At 32.2% G+C, this 16,597-nt stretch overlaps 3 protein-coding genes across 3 annotated transcripts; all 3 read right to left on the bottom strand.

Annotated features, from left to right (window-relative positions):
• LOC137819431 (anthranilate N-methyltransferase-like) lies at positions 1-2,194 on the bottom strand. Its single transcript, XM_068623286.1, has 4 exons — positions 1,734-2,194; positions 945-1,255; positions 781-845; positions 1-411 (listed from the first exon to the last, which is right to left on the bottom strand). Exons 1-4 carry the CDS (start codon positions 2,165-2,167, stop codon positions 115-117), a joined length of 1,107 nt encoding a protein of 368 aa, XP_068479387.1. The 5' UTR covers positions 2,168-2,194; the 3' UTR covers positions 1-114.
• Positions 2,195-7,519: 5,325 nt separating this feature from the next.
• On the bottom strand, positions 7,520-9,821 carry LOC137819561 (protein DMR6-LIKE OXYGENASE 2-like). Its single transcript, XM_068623448.1, has 4 exons — positions 9,528-9,821; positions 9,136-9,383; positions 8,436-8,757; positions 7,520-7,975 (listed from the first exon to the last, which is right to left on the bottom strand). The coding sequence occupies exons 1-4, from the start codon at positions 9,774-9,776 to the stop codon at positions 7,733-7,735; spliced, it is 1,062 nt and encodes a 353-aa protein (XP_068479549.1). The 5' UTR covers positions 9,777-9,821; the 3' UTR covers positions 7,520-7,732.
• Positions 9,822-13,766: 3,945 nt separating this feature from the next.
• Positions 13,767-15,655, bottom strand: LOC137818055 (uncharacterized). The gene is made up of 3 exons (XM_068621277.1): positions 15,164-15,655; positions 14,476-14,911; positions 13,767-13,852 (listed from the first exon to the last, which is right to left on the bottom strand). Exons 1-3 carry the CDS (start codon positions 15,653-15,655, stop codon positions 13,767-13,769), a joined length of 1,014 nt encoding a protein of 337 aa, XP_068477378.1.
• Positions 15,656-16,597: the final 942 nt, after the last annotated feature.

Consider the following 16,597-nt stretch of genomic DNA (forward strand, 5'->3'; position numbering starts at 1 on the left):
TCAACAGCAATATATGGTATAATTATGTGGAAAATTGAGTACAACATGATACCATGCAACAAGAGAGAATAGTAGAAGAAACAGTTGCAGACACAGTAGGTAAAAGGATGGTTTCTACTTGAAAAACTCCATAATCCAGAAGCCAGAGACAGAACAAACGAATCTGATGCCACTGAATCCAGAAGATAATGCCAATTCCATGAACTCATTTTGGGTTCTCTCTTTGCCTCCTGGGTTTGAAACCATCATCAAGATGTCAGCTTGGAAACCACTCCTCGCACTAACTGTGTTCTCTGGCAAATCAGGAATAATCAAATCCACAACAATCACTTTTCCATCACTCGGAATAGCTTTGTAGCAGTTCTTCAGCAACTTCACACACTGTTCATCACCCCAATCGTGAAGTATCCACTGAAAATTTTTATACACCAAACCTCTCATGTTAAACAAATACATTTACTTACAATTTCTTTTACATTATCTTTCAATCACGTATTTACATGTATAATTAGGATTCATTTAGGTAACAGTTAAACCAATTATGTTCAACACCACATATTTATTATTTAAGCACTCCACTATCACATGTTGGTAGGTGTAGTTTTTTTGTTTTTCATAAGCATGTTGGTAGGTGTAGATAGTTTTTCTTTTGACTAATATTTGCACGTTTCACTTTTTAAAGTCCCATTACCATAGTATTTATCTCTTAAAATACAAAAAGTGGGAAAAAAATTTGAAAGCTTGGACCCATATATAGTTTTTGAAGAGATTGAAATCTACCTTCATAAAAATGGCGTCTCCATTGGGAACACTCTCAAACATATCTCCTGCTACATGTTCCACACCTGCAACATTAAAATAAAGTTAAACTGTTACATATTAATTAATCTTAGTTTTCTTTGTATCAGAAGATGCAGGAAAGAAATTAGATGAGTAGAAGATACCAGGGTAGGTAGGGGCATGTTCTATGACATGTGGCAAGTCAAAATTAAGACCTTCAACATTGGGATATTTAGAAGTGATTAGTTTGAGATTGCTCCCAAGACCACCACCAACATCCACAAGCCTCTTAATGTTCTTGAAACCATCGTAGACCTCAAGAACCCTGTTTATCATTATGGTGGTAATGTTGAACATAGCTTTGTTGAAAACATCATTGTACTTAGGATCAACAGCTGAATACTCAAATGCGTTCATCCCATGAACCCTGTCGAATGCTACGCCACCTTCCACGATGGATCCTTTCAGTTCGGTCCTATGTATTATTCAACACAAACAAAAACACAAGCACGCATCATGTCATTATTTTTATGAAAGAGTCATTGTCGTGATATGCACACATGTCATACGTAAAAAAAAAAACCACCACCTCTAACATTTTTTTTCCAAAAGATATGATATGTTCGGTGGACTAGAAGTATAGAATAAAAGCTTTTAAGTTGCCTATTCAAAACAAAAAGGTGCCTATTTGATAATTCCTACCACTAATAATAAAAAATCAAATAATGATATTGAAAGAAACCTAATTTCTTTTGTGAAAATTTCAAATAAATAAAAAACGTAAAAAGATTATAAGACTGTGGATTATATATATTCACCATGTTGAGAAAAGACATAGGAAGCAGAAATCACACACCCCATCTTCAAAATGAAGATTAAAACTAATAAAATTTGGAGCAAAATATACTTGAAACACATGATTTAGATGAAAAGGAATAGAAGTAAAAACTGACCAGCTTTCCAAGAAGACCTTGCCAAGAATCAAGTTCAAGGAAGCTCCAAATGAGACACCATCAGCATCAGGAACAAAACACTTGGATGCATATGTGAGGCTATAGAGCCTCTTGCCAGAATTTTGGCCATCTTCACCAAGACATGAAGATAGCATGGAGTGACTAGCCAATAGCCTCAGAATCCGATCCACCATAGTTGGTGCTTCTGGATTCTTTATGCCAATTCTTTCTGCAATCTCTTCTGCTGAGAGCTTCGCACCTTCACCTGCTTTGGCCATGATCTCAAAGATACCGAGCTCATTTGCGGTCTTAACAGCAAGAGGGTACACCACAGTAGAAGCCATGTTCATGGCAAAGAGGAAGCCATCGTGGTCTTCTTCAACGTGTTTAAGTTGCAGGGCTTCACCATTATTGGTTTCCTCTGATGTAGCCATGATGGTGTTATCTTGATTAGTTGCAGTCTTATTGAAGTATGTATGCTTACAGGGGTATATATAGAAATTTGTTTTTTTAACTAATGAAATTTTATAATTATATATTGTGTTATTATACAAACTATATTTCACAAGCTTAATCAACTTTCCAGTGACAGTAAAATACATTCACTTCACACTCCAATAAATTATTATTTTAATTATATATTTTTTAATTAAAAATATTATTATATTATTATAATTGATTGTCACATGACGTTTACTATTTGATGTCAAAATAAACTTTTCCTAAACTTTCTTCATAGACTTATATGACATGACTATACATGGACGAGGTGTGTATGATACACTATTCAAAATAGTAGTTATATTGATTTATGCTCAACGTGCATATTTATTTATAAAAATGAAGGGAAGAAAACACCGAAAAGGCTGCTTCTTCCTCCACCTCCATACTTTCTTGTGCCACCCCATATATTTTTTATATTCCAAAAATACCCTTTATTAATATTCTGGATTACATAATCTGAAAATCTTTTTCTAGATCCAGAATTAGCTTTTGGATTATGTAATCCGGAAGCCTTTTGTGATTAGCTTCCGGACTACATAATCCGGAAGTCTTTTCTATACATAAAATTAGCTTCCGGATTATGTAAACCGAAAGCTTTTTTTTTCAGAGGAGTGATTAGCTTCCGGATTACATAATCCGGAAGTCTTTCTAAATATGAGATTGACTTCCGGATTATGTAATCCATAATATATCCGGATTACATAATCCATAGGCTTATTTCAAATGCAAAAAAGAGTTTCGGATTTTATAAATCTCAAGAACACTTCCGGATTCCAAAACAGCTTCCGGGTTATGTATGGAGGTGGGACAAAAAAGGAGAAAACGGTATTTTTACATTTAGTATGGGGATGGCAGAAGAAGGTATGGAGGTGTAAGAAGAAAGAGTCCACAAGAGGTGGGTCTATAACCCATAACATATTAAAGGCCCAAAAAAGAGAAAAAATAATCTATAACAGCAACTTTAATATGGGTGTTTCTTCCTTCACCTCTACATTTTTTTTCTGCACTTCTAAATTCTTCAAAAATACCGAAATTATCCTCTACAATTTTGAATGTTTCTGGAATAGTGATTTCGTAAGTAAAGGGTATTTTCGGAATTGAAAATCTATAAGCAAAAAATTATTCCAGAACATTTTTTCTAGAACATATTTTTTATTTTATTTTCAGATTGATAAATCCAGAACTCAAAATATGTTGTGAAAAAGATGTTCCGGAAATATTTTAAAAAAAAACAATTTCGAAGTCATTTTTTAAAGGGAGCAAAACAGTCTTCTCCAAAAATGAGTGGGTGGAGGAAGAAATTTATAGAGGTGCAGGAAGAAGTTGTCCTTTAATATTACACCAAAAGTGAAAGGCTTTTGAGTAGTGCACACAATCAATTCTAACCTAACCTAACCTAGGGTTCTGTTTCTGCACCCCGTCAAAGTTCTGCATCCCCATTAAATAGATGAAATGACTAAATGCTCTATCTAATTTCTTTCATTCCAGAAAGTTATTTCCGTACCACATTTTGAAACTTATTATATATATGTTCTGATTATATATATATATGTTCTGGAAGTTTATTCTAAAAATATCTTTCCAGAATAATGGAAACTATGTTTCAGAAAGTCAATTTAAAAAAAAAACATAAAATAGTTTTTTTCAAATGTGCAGGAAGAAAGACCCTCTAATCTATACTCTATCAATTTTTGAAATTTTATAATTATCTTTGCACTGTTCATTACGTTTTGGAATTGAAAATCCAAAATTAAAAAATATATTTTAGAAAAAAAATTAAAATATTTTAGTTTGCGTTCTGAAAATGAAAATTCCAAATAAAATTGGAAAATCAAAACCTTATTCTGAAAAGACAAATCTGGAATAAAAAATAATATATTCCAAAAACAAAAATTTTAGAAAAAAATCCAAAAACATATAAAAAAAAAAGCGATTCTAGAAAACAAACTCCAGGAATATATTTCAGAAAATAGATTTCAAAAACAAAATCCAAAAAATATTCTGAAAAGATGTTATAAAAACTCAAATTTAAAATTATATTCCATAATATATTATAACTTGCAACCCCTATCCTATTTAAAAATTAAAGAGGATATTTTTGTCATTTTACATATAATATTTGAACTCACTTCTATTAAAAAATTATTAAACAAAATTAAATTTAAAAAACATAAATAATTAATAACTATATTTACTAAATTTTTAGATATTATTTTAAAAATTATAGAACTTAGTGATATTTAAAGTAGTTTTTATTATTAATAAAATTTATAAAGTAATTTTTAAATTGGTATCTAAATAACTATTAAATTTTTAATTATTAATTTAAAAAATAATTTAATTTTTTTATTGTTAATAAAAATTATTTTAAATATTAATAATTTTTTAATTTTTAAAATAATATTTAATTTAATTAATATATTAATTAATTATTATTTTAATTAGTTTTTAATTAATAATGTTCGTATGGTGATCTATTTTACTAAAATTTTTGTATGAATAAATTTTTAAGAAACTAGTCTCCGTATTTTTATATTTTTTTTTTCTTTTTTTAATAATTTTTTTATGTGATGGTAAATTATTGTTGTTATTTGAAGTGTCAGCTTAGCTAAGATGTCAAGTAGCATAGTAATGCCTAACATGAAAGTTTTTTTCCAAAAAAATATTTACTTGTATAAATTTTTCCTCGTCAAATGTAAAAGATATATGTGGTTACGTATCAAATATTAAATATATATAAAAAAAATTGTATAAAGTAAATAAATTTTTCAAATACTCATTTATATATAAATTTTAATTAGAAACTTATATGTCAAGCACTCATATTTCCACACCCATATTTACTCAAATTTAGTACCAATCAATTTAATCAAACCATACAAATTAAAAAATACTTTTTATATTTTTATTATTTCTCCTCTATCAAATAACTTAACACTTAATTTTATTTCTATATTTTTTTATTAAGATTTGCCTTTAATATTGCTATGTGAAGTTTAATCTCATCACTTGGTTTGTGTAAACCGTGTTTAAAAAAAAACATTCGTACCCGAATTTATCTCCGACAAAGAAGCAATTTTAATCTTTTATATTATATTTATTGGATCCCTGTATATTTATACTCATATATGATACTTACATTTTATAAATTAATAAAATTATTAATTAAAAAGTTATTCTAAAATTTCACTCTTATATTTGAAAATATAGTTTATTGTCTACACTGTGTAACAAACAAATATTTAACATAATAGTGTCACGGAAGCCGCGAAAAAAAAATCTTATGTTATACAATATCTGTAAATTAATCAAAATAATGACACAAGCATTACAATAAACAAATACATGATTAACTTGATTAATATGGATATCACATATGGTATTGGGGGAGTATTGAAAATAATATAATTTTATTCTTATAATTTTACAAGGAAAATTTACATGTATTTGTAGTGTAACCTTTTTTTAAAAAAATATGTAAATATTTTTTGCGAAAAATATTTTACTTGAAAAAATGTTATCTCTTTTCAGCCAACAAACTTTAACAGAAAAATTTGTATGTAATAAATGATTTTCTACTAGCTAGTGATCTTTTCCTTGATTAATAAATGTTTTGCGTGAAAATATGAAAACAATTATTTATATTTTGGTTATACAGTAATTTTTTACTCAATTTGGTTAAAAATGATTTTTTACTTGAAAATGTGAAAATAATTATTTATATTTTTAATTATAAATATGAATTCTTTTAAGGTAATTAAATTATTTTGACTGGTTCTATTTTTTATTATATTACTTTCATTTTAAATTTAATCATTGTTCAAAGGAAAGAAGATGAGAAAGATTATTATAATTATGAAAAAATGAAAAATAAAATTCTTCAAAGACTACCTTCAATATTATTGAAATGAAAAATCAGCAATAATAACACAAACAATAGTTAATTACTATAATTTTTTAATAGTTTAAATATTTTTTTATATTTTCTTATTTAAAAAAGATTTAACTTCACACATTTATTTTAAGTAAATATTAATTTTATATTTGTTTAATTTTTTAAAATTTTATTGAAAAAAGTAAACAAAGATTTAAAATACTAAAATAAAACTATATATTACAACATTTATACCTATATTTGGGTTATGGTGTGGTAAAACCATATAAAAAACATAAAAAACTGAGTGTAATATTGCAAAATGGAAAATAGAGTTGCGCACAAACCTCTAAAACCCTCTTTCGCAGATGATGAACATCCGAAATCCTTGTTTGCAGCGGTTGAACGTGGGAATAGAGTTCAACGTTACACAATCTAAGGGGATCTCTAGAAACGGTTCCTACCTTGAATGAGTCACTCTGAATGTGCGTATTCTCAACGAATCCATATATACTATGCACTCTTCGTGAAGACGCATTCTTCTTCTTCGCAATAGCTCGAAACCGCCTTGACCGTGGGAAGCAGTTTGCTCACGTAGTGGGATGCAATTATTTTTTCCTTCAATAAATATAACATTCCCCTTTGCTTAGATCATCAATCACAGTGCTCATTTCTCCATTTCTCCTCTCACGCTTCATCCTTCTCTCTTTCTCTCTTCACCATTTTTAATTTATTTTATTTTATAATTATTTTTCTGGGTTCATTGGTTCATCCTCTTTTAAGAGTAACTTGCTAGTTTTGATCATCAAATTTTTTTGAGAAATTCATGTTATATCTTGAGAAACTTGCACAATACACCACGAATAAATCCTTATGGATAATGATCGCTCAATCCTCGAAAAATTAATTTTAATCGTGTTTAAAGCCTCATTTACTCCAATAATTTCGTATATTTTGCCTATAGACTAACCCTGCAACCTATTAGTTAATATGTAGGAGTGAGCGACCCCATTGCCATCAATAGTTTCCATTTCAGCCTAAGGTTGGATCCATATTTTTTAGTAAAAACATTTCACGTGTGAATAAACTAATATTTTATTTATTTTTGTTTTATTTTTTAAATTAAAATATTATTATATTGTTATGAAGCAATTGTTAAAGGTATGCTATTTAGACGGTATCAAAAGAACTTTTCTCCATTTATTACCGTCCTTTGAAGGACCCAACATGTCGTCATCTATTGGTGATTCTTGATGACGGCTCCGTCACCACCTTTAGTGGTAGATTTATTAAATTATAATTTTATTTTTTAAAATATTCATAAACTTCCATTAAGTCTTCAAATACAAAACAAACTCGCACATCATTTTTTAACAGATATGACCAATATTTGTACCAATCCATTCCATTGCGATAAGTGATTTTTTATTTTATTTTTTTCAGCAAAAAAACAAATTAAAAATTATCATGAGCACTAATAATCAATACGTGCACATCACATGACGACTTTTTTATACTTGAATATAAAAAGTCAACCTAAAAATTCAAAAATCTTGAGAGCTTTTCACCTAAATTCAAAGGGAGATATGTTTGGTGAGCACGAGGGGGCTAATCTTTGATTTCAAGCCTTGAACATGTCGACGCAGGTTTCTTTTGAAAGTCCTCTGTTCCAGAACTTGTCATAGTATTCTCTGTATGTGAAGCTTTTGTACTGCACAGGATGATCATCGTCCACGAGTTGAGGTGCTGGTTTTATGGTTGCGTCAGGTGAAGGACAGTAGAATGTTGGAATGGACATTCTTTCCTTCTCACAATTCACCAATGCTCGATGCAACACACTCTTGTACCTGTCGTTGCTTATCACCTTTTCCAAACCAGCAGCAACGTATAATATAAGTATTTATACATTATAATTACATAAAATGTCTACTTTTAAAACCATGAAAATTTCATCAGTCTTTAACATACAATTATAACATGACTCTTCATTTATGTTTAATCACAATACTAATAACTGTGATAATAACTGAGGAAGGTTTGATACAGTGATCATTATATAATTAACAAAACATGATGGGGTTTGTAGCTACCAATATACATAAAATATTAGTCAAAGAGTATTTTTCTGTGCTATATATCAGTCCACTAGTATTAACAAATAGGTTAGAGAAGTAATGGTATTCAATTTGAAATTTCATGCTAAAGAGTGCAAGACAAACTAGAAGTTGAAAACCTAACAGTGAATCTCATTAATTACTACTATTTTATGCAGAATAGTTAAAAAATCTTTCATCTGATATTTGAAGTTAGATTGAAATGAGTACCTGAATTTGGTCACCAATGTTGACTATGAAGGTGTTGGGAACAGGATTAACGGATAACCAGTGGCCGTCATAGAGGACTTGCAAGCCAGGCACATCATTCTGGAGCAGAATAGTGATGGCATTTGGATCAGCATGTGGTGGCAATCCATATGTTAACTCTGGCTCAGGACATGGAGGGTAGTAGTTCATAGCCATGTGCTGTCCATGTTTCCCCAGTGCTTTCTCTATGTAATCTCTCTCCAACCCCAAACTCTCTGATATTCCCTCAAGCAGCTTCACTGATAAACCCCTCATTTTTCTACTGTACTCCGCAACATCTTCCCTGAAAAATAACATCCATTCATCTTTAAAATCACAGTTTTTCAGTACTTTTCACCTGATTAATTTTACAGATCAAGTCCACATTCAATCATGATCAAATCAGCATTAGCAGGGAGACTCATTTTTCACCTCTACAAGTAGACACAACAAAATCTTCTCTTAATCAAGCACTATACACCAAGATCAATCTATTATTTCTATGCTATTTTTTATTAGTCAAGCATATATAAAAAAAAACTCATCACGTGACAGTGTATAAAACACAGCGACAACAATATATTATTATATCTTTTGTTGGTTGAGAGTCTAAATCAGTGGTGAGTTGTTCTAAACTTTTGTGTGTGTAAAAAAAAGAAGAATATATATTGTAGTTTTTGACCTGAAAGATGGAGGATTTGCAGGCCATTCCAGAATGTAATCCTCAAGGGGGTGGCAGTGAAGTCTCAAGAAGTCTCTCCAGTTGGAAACTTTCTCAGTCTTGACATTGAAACTGGTGGAAAGCCTTGTGGTCTTGCAAGGGTCGTCGGAGTAATTCTTCAGCCTCTCACTCTCCGGCAACCCAAAGAACTCCTTCGACACGTTCACCATCTTACTCACCAACTCCTCCGGAATTCCATGGTTCACAATCTTCAAAACAATTAGTTAATCAAACATCAGCTATATTTCTACTTTTGTCCGGTGGCAGTATTATTAAATTTCATCAAATCAAAGTGATAAATTAATAAACTAGAATAACAACAGTGTATATAACATGTAGTTTGGTATATATACTTGAAAGAAGCCATAGTGTTGGCAAGCATGTGCAATGTTTTGGATGATTTTGGGGCGATTTGGACCGTCAAAGTCATGAAGGTCGATGATGGGAATGGAAGCTGAGAAAGAGTGAAGTTGGTGAAGGTTTGGACGGTCAGAAAGGGGTCTGATGAAGTTGGAGGGAACACGATCGATGGTGGAAGCTAGGTCGGTTAAGAGTGGCTTTGTGGCGGTGGCGGTGGCGGTGGTGGCGGTTGCGGTGGCCATTGTTATGAATGTTCGGTGTGGCACTGTTGCTTTAGGATATGACAATTGATGAGGTTGGGACCTGAATTTATAATGTGCATTGGGCCAAGCAAACCTGATTCATGCCTACGTAGTATGCATGACTCCATCTTCAAACCTTTTAATGACGTCATATACTTTTCTGTGATTTTTTTTAGTACGGAAGATAAAGAAACTTAATAATTAATAGGGTATCTACTGAATATTATTATTTATTTTTACTGTTTTATATAATGCAGATTTTATTCTATACATATCCCACTTAAGCAGGTATTTCCCTTTGTGAATTATTATGATTAATATTCTCTACATTATTAAAATTATTAAAACTTTTTATATTCTTAATATTGTTAATAAAAATATTTATATTAATATTAATATTTAATTTATTTATGGGTATAGATTTCTGAATAAAATTTGTAGATATTGTAAAATTTATCTACGAATAGAGATATGTGAGTAATAATATGTAGATAATGTTGAATTTACATATGGATTCAAATCTGTAATAATATTTCGTAAATAATATTAAATTTACCTATGGATTCATATCCCTGAAATATCTGTAGGTAATACTGAATTTATCTATGAATTGACATCGATAAATAAATTTTTTTCGATAAATCTGATTTTTTTTAGTGTTAATTTGTGAAAATATATATTTAATATTTTAATTTTAAATATATTTGCCTCTTAACTCAATAAATTTATAGTAAAAATATTTAAAAATTTATCAAATTACTCTTGTTCATATAATTACTCTATCTTTTTGTTAGGAATAGATCAAAAGGATATTAATCATTCTCAAGGAGAGAAAATATATTTTCTTCACACCGAAAAATAAGTATTTGTGTGGAGTGGAAATGGAAGCCATAAAAAAAACATTTCTTGTCAAATTGGAGAGGGTAAAAAAATAAATTTTGTAGAAAAAATATTCTAATTTTATGATATTTAAATATGTTTATATCAATATCGTATATTTTTCTTTTAACTTTTTTTTTCTATCAAATAACCTAAAAAAATCCCACTTTATCATATTTTTGTTTTACTTTATTTCTTTTCTTAATAAAAAAAGCCATATACATATATATTTTCTCTTTTGAAAAAATTTAAGGATTTATTTAATTGGATGGAAACTATATAGAACAATTTAAAGAAGATCAAATTAAACAAAAAAAGATAAAGTTATGTTTCATGACTAATTCTAGCTATTAAAGTTTTTAATTTATATTATATTTTGTAAGTTAATACGATTAACCCGCATGGTGAAGAGGTAACAATCACCCAAAGCACCAACCAATTAACAGGGGATGAAACCCTAAACAGGGAAAGGGAGAGAGAACAAAGAGAAACTAAGGGAGTCTGAATTGTAAAACTGAATGACACAACAAAAATAATCTTATTGAATTCAAAAGAGTATATATATGTACAGTGCAAACAGCAAAAACACAAATTACAGATAGAAAAACAGAAGCCCAAATAAAAGGTCTAAAATAAAGAGTACATTTATTTTATCAGCCCCCCTCAAGCTGGGAATATATGTTTCTCATTCCCAGCTTGGACTGAAGCTCTTTGTATACTGTTGGAGCAAGGGGTTTAGTAAGGATATCCGCAATCTGCATAGAAGAAGAAATAGGAAGCAACTTGAGAAGCCCAGTGGTGATCTTATTTCGGACGATGTGACAATCAATTTCGATGTGCTTGGTACGCTCATGAAACACTTGATTTGAGGCAATGTGTATTGCAGATTGGTTATCACAGAAGATAGTTGCTGGTTGAATATAGGGAAGTCCAAGGTCTTGCAGGATATAGGTTAGCCATTGAATCTCGCAGGTGGTTGTGGCTAATGCTCTATATTCGGCTTCAGAAGAGCTTTTGGAAAGGGTTTGTTGTTTCTTAGATTTCCATGAAACAAGAGAATCACCCAAGAAAATGCAGTAACCGGTTACAGATTTTCGGGTTTCAGAACATGTAGCCCAATCTGAATCACTGAAACCGCGAAGTTGGAGAGTGCTATTGCTGGGAAAGAAGATTTCGTTGCCAAGATTGCCTTTCAAGTACCGAATAAGACGAAAAGCAGCTTGCTGATGAAGGTTGGTGGGAGATGAAATAAATTGGCTGAGGTTGTTGACAGCAAATGAAATGTCAGGTCGTGTGTTTGTAAGGTATATGAGCTTGCCAATTAGTCTTCTATATGCAGAAGTTTCAATGTCAGTGAGTTGTGTGCCTGTGGAGGAGGAAAGCCGAGATGAGTGAACCATGGGTGTAGGCATAGGAGCAGAGTTGATCATACCAGTGTCATGAAGAAGGTCTAGCACGTATTTTCATTGACAGATGTGGAGCCCTTGGCTGTTTCTGGCCACCTCCAGGCCCAAAAAATTATGTGAGGTCTCCTAGATTCTTGATCTTGAATTGAGTGTCCAACAGAAAAGTGATATGGGCAATTTCTTCATGATTGTTTCCAGTAAGCACCAGATCATCAACATACACAAGAATAATGGTGATGTTAGGACCGTTACGGTGTAAAAATAGAGAGTGATCAACGGAGGATGAAGTGTATTTATGTGAAATTAAAAATTGAGACAGTTTTGCATACCATTGGCGGCTGGCCTGGCGAAGTCCATAGAGTGATCTTTGTAATTTGCAAACATGTTGAGGAGATGGAAGTTTGAGGCCTGGCGGTGGTTGCATGTAGACTTCCTCAAGGAGGTCCCCATGGAGGAAAGCGTTGTTCACATCAAGTTGTTTAAGAATCCAGTTTTGAGAAGTGGCAACAGCAAGTAAAAGTCCTAAAGTGGTTAGTTTTGCAACAGGAGCAAAAGTATCTAAAAAATCGAGACCTTCTAATTGTGTGTAGTCTTTTGCTACCAACCGTGCTTTGTGGCGATCCATGGTGCCATCAGATTTGTATTTTACCTTAAAAACCCATTTGCAGCCAATGGTTTGCTTTCCTGGAGGAAGAGTAGTTATCTGCCATGTGTTGTTAGCATTAAGAGCATTAAGCTCTTCTAGCATTGCTTGTTTCCGGCAAGAATGCTTAGAAGTCTCGGTGTAGGAGCTGGGTTCAGTGTTAGAAGATATAGAAAGTATAGTATTTTTTGAAGATGGTGAGAGAGCAGTGTAGGAAAGAAAATTATGAATGGGATACCGATTGCTTACAATGTTGGTAGCAGGTAAACAAGTCTGGAAGTCCTCTAAGTAGGTAGGGAGTCGTCTTTGTCTACTGGAGCGTCTTGGTGGAATGATGTTGTCTTCAGTGTGAGTGATAGGACTCTCGTGCTCATGGTTATGACCGTTATAACCCAACAATATATCATCACAGAATGTATTATAGTTAGCAGGAATGGGTAAAGATAAAGTGTCGGGGCTCCGTATGTCATCATGATTCAATATGTATGGAAAATGATGTTCATGAAAGATCACATGTCTTGAAACTTCAATGCGATGAAACTTTAAATTTAAGATGATGTAACCTTTGGTATTGTGTGGAAAACCGAGAAAGATGCCATGAACAGATCTAGTATCTAGTTTCTTTCTATTAGCATGAATGGTAGTAGAATAACAAGAGCAGCCAAAAACACGCAAGGAAGAGATATCACAAGGTTTTCCAAAAAGTTTTTCATATGGAGTAATGTCTTGTAAAAGGGGAGTGGGTGTGCAATTTATGAGGAAAACAACATGTTGGACAGCGAAGTCCCAAAAAATATGAGGTAAATTAGCTTGAAACAGTAAAGCGCGAGTGATGTTTAAAATGGGTTGGTGTTTACGTTTAGCTAAACCGTTTTGTTGAGGGGTTTTGATGCAAGTAGTTTGATGAATTGTGCCTTTGGAAGCAAAAAATGTTTTCATTGCAAATTCAACGCCATTATCAGAACGAATGCATTTGATAGTGGTTTTAAATTGATTTTCAGCATAAGCAAAAAAATTTATGAGATAGGTGCGAACTTCAGATTTAGCATGCAGCAATATAGTCTATGTATAACGAGAAAAATCATCCACAATGGTCAAAAAATAACGAAAACCTTGCATAGATGTAGTAGAACAGAGTCCCCAAATATCTACATGAATGATATCAAAGATAGCAGTAGTGTGAGAAGTGCTTAGAGTAAAGGGAAGTTTTCTTTGTTTTGCACGATTACAAACATCACACATATGTGTTTTATCAGCAAAAACAAAAGGGTATTTACTTTTCAAGACATGCAACCTTTCATCAGAGGGATGCCCCATTCTATAATGCCACAAATTATTTTTCTTAACAGTGCATGAGACAGAAGGAATAAGGTGGTGTGTGGCAGTGTGAAAAATAGAAGAATTAAAGATGTACAAGCCTTGGCATTAGCTAAACCAATCTTCTCTTTGGAGAGGTTGTCCTGTATAAGACAGTGTGTGGGGGAGAAAATTAAGTTACATTTTAATTGTAGAGACAATTTAGAAGCAGATATAAGGTTGCATGTAAATTGAGGGATGTACAACACATCAAAAAGATAAAGTTTATTTGTAAAAACAACTGTCCCAGAATAGTTTGCAAAAACATGTTGGCCATTTGGTAAATTTATTAGGACAGGTTTGATGGTTTTATAAGAGGTGAAAGCAGACAATACAGTACAAACGTGATCAGTGGCGCCAGAGTCAACAATCCAGGAATTATGACTATGATTTAAAGAGGAAAATGAGTGCTTACCCGTTGAAGACAACTCATGTGCGTTGGGGTCTGTAGAAAAGGAGCCCACTTGATTCACTTGAATAGGATTAGGTGGAGTGTCATTGTTGTTCTGCCTCAAAACATCATTGATAATTTGTATTTGATGAGCAGTGAGTTGGTAATCACGTTTTTCCTGTTCTTTTGGACAAGGCTCAGAGAAAACACCATCAGTGGTAATAAGACTGTTAATCTGATTAGTCCTATTGCTATTATAGGATTTGTACCCAGATGGGTAGCCATGTTTCTTGTAACAGGTATCCACAGTATGACCATTTCTGTTACAGTACGTACAAACTTTTCTAGTGTTGTATTTTGAGTTCCTATTGTCTTGATTAGGGAACCCAACCTTTCTAAAATAAACATTTTCAGTATGCCCATGCTTACCACAAAAAGTGCAATAATAGATGAGGATGTCCTAGTGGAATCAGCATTGTTAATACTAGAGATGCTAACAGAAATGTGATTTGCTAATTGTCTTTCTTGCTGGGCAACGAGAGAAAAAAATCTTTGATATAGGTGGGATGGGTTCCATGAGTAGAACGTGTGATCTAATATTACTATACTGGTCATTTAACCCTCTCAAAAATTGCATAGCATAGTTTTCGCATTTTCTTTGACTTATGATAGAATTAACTAAACAAGAACATTTGACATAACATGTGCATACGGGGATAGGCCTAAAATTGTTTAGCTCGTCCCAAATGATCCTTAATTTTGTAAAATACTCAGTCACAGATAAATTCCCCTGATTTAAAGAAGCTACTTCTAGTTGAAGATCAGAAATTCTAGATAGGTCACCCTGAGAGTATCTGGTTTTCAAATCATTCCAGATGTCCAGGGCACTATCCATCCAAATAATGCTTTGTTGAATAGGTAAAGAGACGGAGTGTACTAACCATGAGACTACCATATTATTGCATTTGTTCCAAATTGGGAAATTTTGATGATCTTTCACTGGGTAGGGATGCGTTCCAAGAACGAACTCCACTTTGTTTTTCGCGTTTAGTGTCGTCAAGATCAAGCGGCTCCAGGAATGGTAATTGGAAGCGTCCAACACCGGCGAGACGAGCGGCGCTGCGGGGTTCTCGCTAGGATGAAGGTAGAGGTAGTTGTTCGCAGGATCGGCTTGAGACGATGCATCGATGCGTTCTTCCGCCATTGCTGCAACAGAAAAGCAAGAAAATGAAAATCAAGAAGAAGAAAGAAATTAGGGAAAATTTCAGAGCGCGCAACAGAGTTCTTCATCGAAGAGCTCTGATACGATAATACGATTAACCGGCATGGTGAAGAGGTAACAATCACCCAAAGCACCAACCAACCAATAGGGGATGAAACCCTAAACAGGGAAAGGGAGAGAGAACAGAGAGAAACTAAGGGAATCTGAATTGTAAAACTGAATGGTACAACAAAAATAATCTTATTGAATTCAAAAGAGTATATATATGTACCGTGCAAACAACAAAAACACAGATTACAAATAGAAAAACAGAAGACCAAATAAAAGGCCCAAAATAAAGTGTACAGTTATTTTATCATAAGTATCAATTATTCTCTATATGTTAAGTAAAGTTAAATTATGATCCTTGAATTAGTAATTTTTAAATAGAAAAGATTATACCCAGATTATCAATTATAATATTGTGTTTTATAACTTTTTAAAAAGTTAAATTTTATACATCATCTTTTTTTATTTAATATAGTGGATGAAGATGGTGGAGAGGTGAACAGTGATTAGTGTGGAAAATCTTGTTGGACGACACACAACTGTGAAAAGAGACGACCATGTACACGTGTTAGGTTACGTTGATGCTCACTCAGACTGCAACTGCAACTAATAAAAAATTCAACGCAAAATTAAAAATGAATTTATTTTTGAAAATATTTTATACTTTTACTGATTCAGTGAAAAATATATTATTCTTCATTTGTTTTTTTATCCAAACATATCATGATTCAGTGAAAAATATATTATTCTTCATTTGTTTTTTTATCCAAACATATCAAGACATAACTCAAGAAGGAGAGTTATTTTTGGAATCCCGGTTAGAGATTAAAGTTTTTTCTTAGTATATAAGTGGGTGCAAATCTTATCTCGTGGTTT

The sequence above is a fragment of the Phaseolus vulgaris genome, chromosome 10, assembly GCF_000499845.2.
Source record: "Phaseolus vulgaris cultivar G19833 chromosome 10, P. vulgaris v2.0, whole genome shotgun sequence".
In the NCBI taxonomy this organism is placed as follows: Eukaryota; Viridiplantae; Streptophyta; class Magnoliopsida; order Fabales; family Fabaceae; genus Phaseolus; species Phaseolus vulgaris.

What these genes read in the sequence shown, in the direction of transcription:
- LOC137819431 (XM_068623286.1), bottom strand. Translation starts at nt 2,167, where the DNA reads ATGGCTACATCAGAGGAAACCAATAATGGTGAAGCCCTGCAACTTAAA. An exon ending in ACATGCCCCTACCTACCCTG is followed by an intron (nt 846 to 944) that starts GTATCTTCTACT and finishes TTAATGTTGCAG; the next exon opens with GTGTGGAACATGTAGCAGGA. An exon ending in GAGACGCCATTTTTATGAAG is followed by an intron (nt 412 to 780) that starts GTAGATTTCAAT and finishes AAAAATTTTCAG; the next exon opens with TGGATACTTCACGATTGGGG.
- LOC137819561 (XM_068623448.1), bottom strand. Translation starts at nt 9,776, where the DNA reads ATGGCCACCGCAACCGCCACCACCGCCACCGCCACCGCCACAAAGCCA. An exon ending in AACACTATGGCTTCTTTCAA is followed by an intron (nt 9,384 to 9,527) that starts GTATATATACCA and finishes ATTGTTTTGAAG; the next exon opens with ATTGTGAACCATGGAATTCC. An exon ending in GCAAATCCTCCATCTTTCAG is followed by an intron (nt 8,758 to 9,135) that starts GTCAAAAACTAC and finishes GTTATTTTTCAG; the next exon opens with GGAAGATGTTGCGGAGTACA.
- LOC137818055 (XM_068621277.1), bottom strand. Translation starts at nt 15,655, where the DNA reads ATGGCGGAAGAACGCATCGATGCATCGTCTCAAGCCGATCCTGCGAAC. An exon ending in ACAATTTTAGGCCTATCCCC is followed by an intron (nt 14,912 to 15,163) that starts GTATGCACATGT and finishes TGATTCCACTAG; the next exon opens with GACATCCTCATCTATTATTG. An exon ending in ACATGAGTTGTCTTCAACGG is followed by an intron (nt 13,853 to 14,475) that starts GTAAGCACTCAT and finishes TCATTCATGTAG; the next exon opens with ATATTTGGGGACTCTGTTCT.